The sequence below is a fragment of the Oncorhynchus mykiss genome, chromosome 6 (assembly GCF_057628025.1).
Source record: "Oncorhynchus mykiss isolate SJ-2025 chromosome 6, ASM5762802v1, whole genome shotgun sequence".
NCBI lineage: Eukaryota > Metazoa > Chordata > Actinopteri > Salmoniformes > Salmonidae > Oncorhynchus > Oncorhynchus mykiss.
In genome coordinates, this window is record NC_143027.1 from 35660459 (window position 1) to 35673175 (window position 12717).

Sequence of the window (12717 nt, forward strand, 5' to 3'; positions counted from 1 at the left end):
ACCAACATAAAGTGTCTTAATAGGGCGTTGAGCCACCACCAACTAGAACAGCTTCAATGCACCTTGGCATAGATTCTACAAGTGAATGGAACTATTGTTGATGGCGGTGGAAAATGCTGTCTCAAACCGTCGCTCCAGAATCTCCCATAAGGGTTCAATTGGGTTGAGGTCTCGTGACTGAGACGGCAATGACATATAGTTTACATTCTTTTCATGCTCATCAAACCATTCTGTGACCACTCATGTCCTGTGGATGGGGGAGCATTGTCATCCTATCGGGGCATAGCCATGGTAGTCAAAGTAATGGCCCGCCTAGCATTTTTTTCGTACCCTAGGCATGATGGGATGTTAAGTGCTTAATTAACTCAAAACCACACCTGTGTGGAAGCACCTGCTTTCTTACTTTGTATCCCTAATTTACTCGTTTCCATTATTTTAGCAGTTACCTGTAAATGCTTAATAGTTGTTTTTATTAAAAGGAAATATTTGCCACTTGACAGAATTAGAATAAAGAAAATGTTGTCAAGCCTAAGGTTGAACTATACTGAAAAATGATATGTAAAGTGTTGGTCCCATGTTTCATGAGCCAAAATAAATTAGCCCAGAAATGTTCCATATGCACAAAAAGCTTATTTCTCTCAAATGTGTTTACATCCTTGTTAGTGAGTTTCTCCTTTGCGAAGATAATCCATCCACCTGACAGGTGTGGCATATCAAGAAGCTGATTAAACAGCATGATCATTACACAGGTACACCTTGTGATGGGGACAATAAAAGGCCACTCTAAAATGTGCAGTTTTATCACATAACACAATGCCACAGATGTCTCAAGTTGAGGGAGCATGCAATTGGCATGCTGATTGCAGGAATGTCCATCAAAGCTGTTGCCAGAGAATTTAATGTTAATTTCTCTACCATAAGCCACCTCTGTCGTTTCAGAGAATTTGGCAGTACGTCCAACCGGCCTCACAACCGCAGACCACGTGTAACCACGCCAGCCCAGGTCCTCCACATCCGGCTTCTTCACCTGCAGGATGGTCGGAGACCAGCCATCAAGACAGCTGATGAAACTGGATTATTTCTGCCTGAAATAAAGCCCTATTGAGGGGGAAAAAAACTCATTCTGATTGGATGGGTGGGCCCAGGCCCACGCCATGTGAAATCCAGATTAGGGGCTAGTTAATTTATATCAATTGACTGATTTGCATATATGAACAGTAACTCGGCAAAATTATTTAAAATGTTGCATTTATATATTTGTTCAGTATATTGGTGTTGATTAGTTTCAGGGACACATGTTGATCAAAATGGACCTATTTGTTCAATGACATTTCAGTTCTTTGTATCATCAATAATATGCCTTCTCTACAACAGCACCATCAGTTGGAATATATTAGAATGCATTTCACTAGTCACAACATTACTGATACAGTACAGAACTTGAAAGGTTGGTGAACAAGCATTGATTATCAAACAAATGTAACCAACTGATGAACATTTTAATATAGTTTACTCAATGTGTACCATTAGATGTATAAAAAGTTCAACCCTCACCATCTTGCAAGGCAGCCTGAGATAGCCTTCACTTTCCATACCAGACTGGCTCTACTGCTCTTCCCACTTAGAAATTCCTCACCCTATGCAACAGACAGACAAAAGGGTCGTTGAGAGCTTTTATTGGAAGGTGGAGGAAACATCTCAAACCATTTGAGTGCAAATGAAAAGCAACATTCCATCCTGTACATGTATTTACAGATGCACTGGCGCGTCGATGCACCTAAGGGGCAGGGTCAACTCAGTGGGTACAGGTTAGGATGGTGAGCACACCTGATACCGCATCATTACACTCTTGCACTATACATTTTCTACATGCTTTAGTTTCAGTTTGAAGGAATGTATTATGCCCTAAAACAGACTTGAGCCACCGGGAAGAGTACCCAAGCCAGGAAGTACTGTAGCCTATACCAAAGTCTGATGAACCATCGTCTTACATTTTGATTTGGTGTGATCGGTCTTCAACAAAAAAAAATGAAACAAAAAACACCTTTGTGATTTGATGAATTATGTGCATCAAATCATCTGCAGCAGAACATCTTAGATACGAGTCACCGATAACTGGTCCAAGGACTACAGTACCCAAAATGCACCCGATGTTAAACACGTTATGGCTACGTCTCAATGGTCCAAAGTGTCTTTCTCCATTAATTTCCTCTCCTTCATCTGAACCTCACAGCAGATAGGTGAAAGCAAACTCTTGCCTGGTAAGCATCCACCACATTTCCCTGCCTTTATGTACATAACTACCTCAAATATATCCTGCCCTTGCACATTGATCTGGGACTCCCTGTATAGAGCTTCATTCTTGTGCATTTTATTCCTCTCGGGTTGCTATTTTTCTCTCTGCATCGTTGCAAAGGGCAGTAGGCATTCCACTGTAAAGTGTACACCTGTTGTATTAAATGTGACAAATATTAGGGGTTTCACCTCATCTCTATTCAGATCAGTATAGACAAAGGAGAGGAAGCCTCCATATTGATATGCATACCAAGACATTACAGCTCCTCTCTGCCCGTTTCCATTTTAGGTGTGGCACTTACAAGCAGTCCTATTCCCTATAAAACTAACGTTGCTTCATTCAGAAAAAAAAAAGACTTACCCAATGTGGGAATTACCAATATCACAAGCCTCATTTCACAGTATGTCAAGTTGACACAGATGAGCAGTCTACAGACAACTTGTTTTCCATGATGGAAACAAGAGGGCGGGTGGGGAGGGGCACAATTGAATGAATGGATACTTTTTGTGTGGCACCAAGGTCTTGCGATCTCTCGAGGCAAACAAATCGTTAAAAAAAACTAAATCAATATGCAAGAGTCCAAATTCAGTTTCTTTAGAGTCTATTGTAGAAAAAGAGGGAAATGACAAGTTGAAGATCAGTAAAGCAAGTTCTTGGATTCATTTCTTCTCTTCTGCCTTTTCCTCTTTCTTTTCCTCGGGTGTCTTGGTCTTGTCGTCCTTTACAGATAGTGCCTCCAGTTTCTCTGCCACTTTGTTTGCACGGTCAACGTTTCCTCCTGCAGAGAAGTACAGAAAGATGAGACATGAACTCTTTGTCAGTGTGGTGTCACGGTGGCCAAGATGAGGCTCCAAACCAAACGTATTTAGAAAGCCCTTTTTTACATCAGCAGATGTCACAAAGTGCTTATTCAGAAACCCAGCCTAAAACACCAAAGAGCAAGCAATGCAGATGTAGAGGCAGGGTGGCTACACATCAACAGTGCACGGTAACAGTCCTCTTCATTTAAGAGCATGTTTTAAGGCATTGGGGATGTCTGCCATTTCAATGACTAAGAATATTCCAGTTTGAGTTTTTCTCCAAGACTTCTCGTTCCACGGATACATTACGCAAGGTTAATCTACTGAGTAGTGATTAACATGTGACCTGCTCAACAATGGTTGTTCTTTGTAATTAATATTACAGAGAAAACAATTCTAAGTGTGCCAGAACATACCAACATTAGCCTAACAGTAGGCCAGCGAGTTGTTACATTCTGTATGTTAATTTAGCAGACATAAAAAGTTCTGGGCTGGAGTGAGCAGCAGAGAACAGAGTATTGTCTGCATACTGATTGAAAGAATGTGGGAGAGAAAAAAAAAAAAAAGTACACCAACCTGATCCATCTTGAGATTTTCTGACTTCCTCCTTGCATTCATCGAACTTCACCTTAAATTTCTGAGCGTCTGAAAAGGACAGAAGTTATTTGAAACCCCAGCCACACTTTTTGCATGAGAAAGCTGACTGAATTGTTAAAAGCTAAACGCAGTGACTAAAATAGACGTGTTGTCACGCTCACTTTCTGCATTGAGGAAACGTATTGCCAGGAGTTCAGGTTTGGGATGCTCATCAGCGAAGTCGGCGAGTGTGTTCCATACCCAGGCCCTGTCGCTGCCAGCGTTGGGCTTCAGCTCCATCACAGGAAAAACTGAAAGAGCAGAAGATGAAAAGGAATTAGGCCTCTGACTCAGAGACAATGACTTGTTTTTCTTATACCTCACCATCATCTCATACTTAGAATGGTAATTCGGTGGGTGGACAGGCAACATGCATGGGTTAACGAAAAGGTTTCAGTCCAACACACACACGCTAGACAGCAGTGATAAACACTACTGGTTGAGACAGGGAGTCTTCCGTGACTCACTGTTGTGATTGGCGCAGATCTTCAAGGTCCGGTCTCTCCTCATCAATAGGCGGATGGTTCCCTTCTCTTTGTGTTTCAGGAGCTTGACGTCGCCTGTGCCGCGCTCCTTCCACTCTGGTGGCTCATTCTCAGACGCAAAACGGTAGAGCTTCGCACGCCTGAGGGGAGAGACAATATGGGTAGAATGATGAAGCTGTGCATGGAATCAGTGACAATACCTGGGTGACAGAGGCAGGGCTCTATGCCAACCTTTCTTTTAAAACAAGGAGCATGTGTGCTTAAGTTGAAAAATATAGGCACACACAAAGAAATTTAGGAGCAACACGAAAAACATTTGAGGTAATAATTTTTCCTAGGTGCATTGGGGATCCTAAATTAAAATTCCAGGTCACACAGCAAACTATTTAGGAGCTTAGGAAAGTAAAATGTTCCACACTGTAGAGCCCTGAGAGGGCTGGATGGTTTCATAACACTTGAGGTGAATCCTCACTTCCAATTTAGTAAAACAAATTACTTAAGTCTCCCATTGACAGTGCATGCCTAAGTGCAAATTCAACAAATTTAGAAGGTAAGTTCGATATAAGGATTCAGCCCTAAATGAATTACAAATTAAGTATTGCACAATGATTTAGGCTATTCAAGGTTTTCATCATCAGCTTACATTTTGAACAGTTCCTCCTCGTCCTCCTCTAGCGTCTTCACATCCTGCTCTGGAAGAGACACGATGGGCTCATAATGGGGATCGTGGTTTGATTCTTCTGCATTGTCTGTTGAAGTCTCCTGCTCTTCTGGTGTTTCCTATGAAACAAGATTTACACACACGTTAACCCACAAAGGTAGATGTCTGCGGCCGCGCTGAAATCTAATTAGCATATTTTTTTTAAAAGGCTAGACATAAGATATATTTTTGCATCGGATGCATCTCAATCCACCGCAACCGCCTATGTAACCCTTCCATATCAGTGGTGAAAGGTGACAGAGCGGTGTTTGTCAGACCATGAGACATCCCGAAAAATCAGTCTACCCACAAAATTGTCTGTAGCGTCCGACCAATTTAGCCTACAAACTGTTATGACACCTCTACGGAAAGATGACTCACGATGACGTTCTCCGTTTTGCTCTACGACCCTGGGACTGAAGTCGGTACAGCCGATCTGACAACTTCTGTCTGTGGCGTCCGAAAACAGTTTGGGCTACACACTAACATGAACCCTCTGTGTAAAGGTGAGACTCTCACGAACAGGTCTGTTGTTAAGCTCTAGGATGCCCACAGGCCTGACAAGACACGTTTAAAGGTCCCCCGGTACCAGTTGAAAAAATTTATTTAAGTACATTTTTTACCGAACCTTTATTTTACTAGGCAAGTCAGTTAAGAACAAATTCTTATTACAATGACGGCCTACTCCGGCCAAACCCTAACCCAGATGACGCTGGGCCAAATGTGTACCGCCCTATGGGACTCCCAATCACGACTGGTTGTGACCGCTGCGCCACTTGGGAACCCTATTAAGTGACAAATTAAACACATGTAAAAAATAATATTATTGTACTGTAGCTCTCAGATATAGGATAGACAGTTTCAGAACAAACTTCTTTTAGACCATTTTTTGGGGAGTATCTGTTATTCGATGCGTTTCTATGGGATAATAGCAGTCCAAAAATAAATAAATCATCAGGTATTGTTTGATACTTAAAAAAAACACGATAATCAAAAATCAAAATTATCCTTGGTATGACCTTCTAAAAAGAAATTCCATATAGCTTAGTACAACCCCCCTCCAGTTTAGACTCAGTTTCACCTGGATTGTCCTCTCGTTTCAAGTTAGTGAAATGTACTTTACTAGTCAATGTATTAGACTGTAAAAACAGTAGGCTCCACCAACTAACTGCAGAGGGAGGTGAATAGAGGGATTTGAGAGATCAGGCTTCGAGGTTATCTTTTGTGTGCAATTTGCTGTGGCAACTGAACTTAGTGGTGCTGGTGCTGAGCCAAGCATCTTTGCTGCTGGATGGCTTTCTAAAAGGCCTTGCAAATCCATATGATCTCACACTTACTACAGAACATGATAATATGGCCTAACATTACATAAAAACGCTCAAGAGGAGAGGAAGAGAAAAGTGAAGCAAGTGGACAATAAATTACAAAACAATAACTTTTATGTTAGCTGGACAACTAGGCCCAATTTAAACAAATAACTGACGTTAGTTCTGTTTGTACATGAGTTAGCCAAATTTGCAGTCAGCTACCAAAAAACTACCGTGACACAAATATCAGCAAGCCATCTTGCTAGATACTACTTTAAGATTAATTGATTAACGTTAACTGCCTGAACAAAATGTATGAAAGGGGCGCGAGGCTCCATGCGTTCGGAGTAACGTAACTGTATGGCTAGCAACATGTCTCCGTACAAGACTAGCAAGTCATTTCAATCGTTGTCTTGTTACGTTAGCTAATGAAGTTATCGGCTTGATTATATAGCTAACAGTGCCATAACTCAAACAGTATGTCAATGTTCACTTATTTTCTAGCTGGATAGATGGTAAACACGCACTGAGAAAGTTGACATTCCTTTCGGCCTGGTGTTAGCAAGCCAGCCAGCTAACGTTAGCTAGGCCATTCGGGAAAGTACCAAGCTAGCAAGTTAGTTAACTAGAGATGGAAAATAGGTTTAACCATCGTGTCAATGACATATAGCTAGTTAAATGCAATTATCCACTCTTAAATAAAAATGCAAACAAACATTGTAAGCTCAGGACACTTCCACAATATTGCCATTTAAAAAGATGCTAACGTTAACTAGCTAGTTAACTGGCTTTTGTTAGCTAGCTGGCTAACAATTACTGTCAGGATAACATACAACTAGGTTCAAAGCCAAATATTGTACATGGATGTATACCCAAATACATATTAGGTTTAAATGATCATTTTGAAAGTAGTGGTGGCACGATTATACCACAGACATAATCAAATATTTAGATCATTGTTCTGTTAGCTAGCTAGCTAACTAGATGGCTAGTTAGCCAGCCATTTAGCTTTGGAGCAGATATAAAGGGCGGCAAAAGTATCGAGTTACCCACTTTTCTGACATATACAACAAAGGTATAACTGATTGACCATTGCCAGTAAGTCATTGTTTTGAGACCAATTTACACTTTAGACCTTCAATGCTGATGCTTAACGAGGTTGTTAAAAATCAGCATCCCTAGCCGGCACAACCCTAGCAAGATAAACTTTGAGAATGCCAATCAAAACATCACAATTGAAATTAAATGTACATTTAATTAAATGGACGGCACATAAATAAGTTTAAAACTCACAAACGTACCTTCGGATCTGCCATGTTAATGTAGATGTTTGTAGATTACGGAATTTAGTTTGATTGATTCAAAACCAAACTCTCCGTTCGCCTTGAGTTCCTCTCTCTTCTTGCTATAGATTTCGCGCGTCGAAATGTCCCATTCGCGTTTCCTCCATCCCAGCATCCCCCCTTTCGACAGTATTTTAAAGGGCTCTAAAGCGTATAAAATGCTCTACAAATGTCATAATGGTATGTGTGATATTATTTTACGAAACATGAATACACTCGGTGTATTATTGTTTTCTTTATTAAAAATGGTAATATACTTGCATTGCAATGCACTCGAGTACTGCAGACATTTCATTCTGTGTTGTAAAATGGTAACTGTGAAATGTTGCTACATATCTCAAAAGTGGCATGTGTGGTTAAAACATTGGATAGATAGGTAAGTAGCTAGAAACAATTTCATTGTCAACAAAAGTAACAACCTGACAGTGGCTAACGCAAACAACAACCCATTCACTTTTTTTGTAGATCTAGCAGCTTCCTCACTTCCTGTGTCAGAAAAAATATATAAATATATAGAGTTATCCCACTATTACACAAGTAACAGGAATCATGGAGAATATGCATCTTCTATATTTTCAGTTGAAGAATCCAGTGATGAAATTGTTTCTAGCTTCGTGTCGAAGTTCATATTAGCACGTGTCCCACAATATGGCAGCCCGTTGTTTATTCTAGTTATCATTGAATTCCCCATAAAACAAATGTTCTTCATCAGAGAAAAAGTGAAGGTAACTTGGTTGTTTGCTTTTATGTATAGTAATGTCCTAGGTAAAAAAAAATTCAGTGCTATATTAAGTTCCTGCTTTTAAAAATGTGCTTTGCTAAATCTTCTTTACAGCCACTTTGCTACACTAACTGTAACAACTCTGTAAGGTCTGTGAGAGCTTCAGGTTTCTTTGATGCATACATAAAGCAATGCAGAAATAATGTATGTGTAAAATGTGTATTTTGACATGAAATGCAGACTGATAGTCCAGATGAACTATCCCCACTAACAAGAACAGGACAGATGTTGGTGACTTCCCAGTGAATGTTTCTCCATTACTGAAAGAGGAGAATGCATCTGACCCCAAAGAACATTTAATATAAGGGGGGACAAAAGAGCCAGTAGATGTGACGGACGGGGTGAAAACAGATGAACCCAAAGCTGAAGGAGGAGGAGAAAGCAGCCTCTTTTCCGACCCTAATAATTTGCACAGCTACGTCCAAGTGGACATCTTCACCTCTGAGATTTTCAAAGAATGAGGAGGAGAGTGACAAGGCCATGAAGATGGTGCATGGCATGCAGTGGAAGACTGACCCTATCCTCAAGAAGAGGGGGTGGGATGATGCCGGGCAACCCCCTCTCCAAGAAGCAGGAGCCAGAGCAGGATGTGGCACCCCTCAGTGTGCAGATTGCCAACGTGGTGGTGCCACTGTGGAATGTACCTTATGATGAGCAGCTGAGGAGGAAGAAGCAGGAGGTGGAGGGGGTGCTGCAGAGACTGGTCAGGTACAGAGACATGTATAAACCCATGCCACGTGTGGGCTTTGGTTCACTTACAAAGAATGGCCTTAAGTGGGGCATTGATAGGATTACTGCAGTCGATTGCATTATATCCTGTCTATTTTTATATCCAGACATGAAAGACACCAAAGAAATGTACTAATGAGATGACTTTATAGTTGTCCTTCCTTTGGTCTAATGAACAGAACAATTGGATGTCTTTATTTGAGTATGTCTTCATTAACAATTGATAAAGAGGAAAGGTGTGTAACTCAAACCAAACAAAGGAAAACTGACTGTGCATCATGTTGTTTTTATGTCCTCCCCTTTTCTGTTCAGATAAATGGGCAACACCAACAAAGCGATGCTGCTCTGGCTGTTTGTTCAGAAGAAGTTGCCCTCTGGAAGACATTCATCCATATCCATCTCAGGTACAATGCCTACTGTAGAATTGCTCTTCAGAAATCCCTACAGAACCTCTCTCTGAGTGCTGTTGTTTTGAAACCCCCAGGCTGTTAGGCCTATATGTGGCTGCCTGACCTGGCAACCTTGGATGAAGCTTTGCAGTTGCTGAAAGAAGCTGAAATTAAATCCAGATGCACTCTGACATTTTGGTCATCCTATTGAATGAGTGAGTCTCTCAGCTACCAACAAGGGGTTTGACAACCTAGTGTCTTCAAAAAATACATGCACTGACTGTACTCCCTGTTTGGGTATGCACAACTTTGACCCTAATCCTCTTTCCCCTACTCTTATCATGCAGACTGAATACAGGAACAAGTGTGAGTTCGTCATTGGTATTGGAGCGAATGGAGAAGATGATAAGAGTCTGTACAAAGGGGGCTCCTGTGCCGTGGTGGGACCCTCAGACTGCATCCACGTCGCCACTAAGGCCAAGAAAGTGGTCTGCGAGTTCCAAAAATGTATTAGGTATTAAAGACATCTTACTGAGAGGGAGGCCTCATCTCTGTCCTGCACTGATCCCTCCCTGATCACAGGACTCAATGTCACATCTCAGTGAAAGATTCTGTCCACGGCATCAGATCTGCCCAATACGCTATTTGACCTACTAACTGGTTTTATCATGCAACCAGAAGGAATACAAAATATAGTTGCACACAGCAATACAGTAGCCGGGTGGTCTCAAATCAGTTTGTGCTGTATATAGCCAATTCTTACTTCTTTAGACCCATCATATGCTATTTGTTTATCTACACAGGACAACCCCATACTCCGTGTATAGGCCTGAGGCATACGAGGTCCGTTGGAAGTCGCAAACAGTGCAGACCACAACAAGGACCAAGCAGGCCGTGGCGGTGTTCTTTAACCCACAGGTGCAGAAATCAGGTTTCAAAGTGGTTAATACTAAAGTAATACAGATGGTAGTGATTCTTAGATTAGAACGCATAAATGTGTACATTTCTGTGCCACAGCCCAAGCTTGTGTATAACTGAACAATGTGAAAAAGTGAAAGTGACTCCTTTCAAATCCTGTCAGTCATTTAACTGTTTATTAGGGATTCTCTTGCCCTTTTTCAACTCTGCAGAAATCAAATACCCTGAAGAGCCTCTGTGAAAGAGTATATCACAGAGGATGACAAAGAGTGATGTAACTGCTCTGTACTTTGTTTCAGCGAGACAAAGGTAAGATCATCAGAAAAACAACAAGTTAACGGTGCAATAATGCACATGGGAATGTTGTGATTGACAGATAATGTTCGGTTCACGAAGGCAATCCCCTAACTCAGAGGACTTGACGTGTGAGCTGGTAGCTGGAGAGGAGTGTATTCATGAGGAGCTTCTTGGCCTGGAGTTCAGGATATCCCCTTATTACTTTTTCCAGGTGAGTATCCCATGTCATGTATCATAGCTGTAGACTCTTCATCCTTTTTACCCACCATCTTCGGTCCATTTGGCATTATTAAATTGAGCTCCAGGAAGTTGTATTTCCTCAGCCATTTTAAGAGCATCTCATCCAAGTTAGTGTCTCTGAAGTATGGCATTACAATGATTTATAGCTGTATAATATGTCACTGAGCGGGTGAACACATGGGCAGCAGAGGTGCTGTCCTCAGCTGTAGGAGAAAGGGCCCAGCTGGACAAGGACAGCACTGTGCTGGATGTATGCTGCAGAGCAGGAACCATTGGCATCTCCCTGGATAAGGTACTCTAGAGCAGGGTTTCCCAAACTCGGTCCTGGGCCCCCCAGGACCGCCCTAACAATACACAGCTGATTTAAATAACCAACTCATTATCAAGTTTTGATTATTTGAATCAGCTGTGTAGTGCTGGGGGGGCTGAGTTTGGGAAACCTTGCTATTGAGAGCTGCAGGGAGAATGTTTTTTAAACTTTTAAATAAGGACTCATGGCATCGTACATACAGTTGAAGTCGGAAGTTTACATACACCTTAGCCAAATACATTTAAATTCAGTTTTTCACAATTCCTGACATTTAATCCCAGTAAAAATTCCCTGTCTTAGGATCACCACTTTTATATTAAGAATGTGAAAATCACATTCCCAGTGGGTCAGAAGTTTACACGCACTCAATTAGTATTTGGTGGCATTGCCTTTCAATTGTTTAACTTGGGTCAAATGTTTCGGGTAGCCTTCCACAAGCTTCCCACAATATGTTGGGGGAATTTTGGCCCATTCCTCCTGACATAGCTGGTGCAACCGAGTCAGGTTTGTAGGCCTCCTTGCTTGCACATGCTTTTTCAGTTCTGCCCACAAATTTTCTATAGGATTGAGGTCAGAGGTCAGTCTCGCCTGCAGTCCCTCCTACCCCCACAACATGATGCTGCCCCCCCCCCCCCCCCCCGCGCTTCACAGTTGGGATGGTGTTCTTCAAGCCTCCCCCTTTTTCCTCCAAACACAACAATGGTCATTATGGCCAAACACTTCTATTCTTGTTTCATCAGACTAGAGGACATTTCTCCAAAAAGTACAATCTTTGGTCAACATTGATTTTTTCTGAGGTCTTGGCTGATTTCTTCTGATTTTCCCATGATGTCAAGCAAAGAGGCACTGAGTTTGAAGGTAGGCCTTGAAATACATCCACAGGTACACCTCCAATTGACTCAAATTATATCAATTAGCATATCAGAAGCTTCTAAAGCCATGACATCATTTTGGGGAATTTTCCAAGCTGTTTGAAGGCACAGTCAACTTAGTGTATGTAAACTTCTGACCCACTGGAATTTTGATACAGTGAATTATAAGTGAAATACTCTGTCTATAAACAATTGTTGGAAAAATTACTTGTCATACACAAAGTAGCTGTCCTAACCGATTTGCCAAAACTATAGTTTGTTATCAAGACACTTGTGGAGTGGTTGAAAAACTAGTTTTAATGACTCGAACCTAAGTGTATGTAAACGTCTGACTTCAACTGTACATATCAAGCAGGGTTGGGGTTACATTTCATTTCAGTAAACTGTAGTAACAGTAAACTGAAATTGAAATGGTATAGACCACAACCGGTATGGATGAATCTGTCTGGTAATGTGTGACGAAGGAAAAGTAATTTACTCTGTTGACACTGTCTTTCTGCTTCCTGCAGAGGGTGAGGAAAGTGATTGGGATAGAGATGTTTCAGGAAACAGAGAAGGACGCCAAAGTCAACGGTAAGAGGCATAATCAGATTGGTCAAGCTGCACCAATGTGC

General features: G+C 41.4%; 1 protein-coding gene, 1 non-coding gene and 1 pseudogene across 3 annotated transcripts; 1 reads left to right on the forward strand and 2 right to left on the reverse strand.

Annotated features, from left to right (window-relative positions):
- Window positions 1–1659: 1659 nt before the first annotated feature.
- LOC110525850 (ran-specific GTPase-activating protein) lies at window positions 1660–7644 on the reverse strand. The gene is made up of 6 exons (XM_021606310.3): window positions 7526–7644; window positions 4861–4997; window positions 4200–4357; window positions 3855–3983; window positions 3673–3741; window positions 1660–3074 (listed from the first exon to the last, which is right to left on the reverse strand). Exons 1-6 carry the CDS (start codon window positions 7538–7540, stop codon window positions 2956–2958), a joined length of 627 nt encoding a protein of 208 aa, XP_021461985.1. The 5' UTR covers window positions 7541–7644; the 3' UTR covers window positions 1660–2955.
- LOC118965124 (small nucleolar RNA SNORA77) lies at window positions 3493–3622 on the reverse strand. Its single transcript, XR_005052455.2, has one exon. It is a non-coding gene; the product is annotated as a small nucleolar RNA SNORA77 (small nucleolar RNA).
- Window positions 7645–8552: 908 nt separating the features above from the next.
- On the forward strand, window positions 8553–10504 carry LOC110526892 (tRNA (uracil-5-)-methyltransferase homolog A-like; annotated as a pseudogene). The gene is made up of 5 exons (XR_016496970.1): window positions 8553–9056; window positions 9390–9481; window positions 9814–9980; window positions 10294–10384; window positions 10484–10504. The product of XR_016496970.1 is annotated as a tRNA (uracil-5-)-methyltransferase homolog A-like (transcript).
- The last annotated feature ends 2213 nt before the right edge of the window (window positions 10505–12717 follow it).

Coding starts and splice junctions, on each gene's coding strand:
- LOC110525850 (XM_021606310.3), bottom strand. Junction 4,358..4,860: donor GAGGAGGAACTGTTCAAAAT/GTAAGCTGATGA, acceptor CTCTCCCCTCAG/GCGTGCGAAGCTCTACCGTT. Junction 3,984..4,199: donor GATCTGCGCCAATCACAACA/GTGAGTCACGGA, acceptor CTGCTCTTTCAG/TTTTTCCTGTGATGGAGCTG.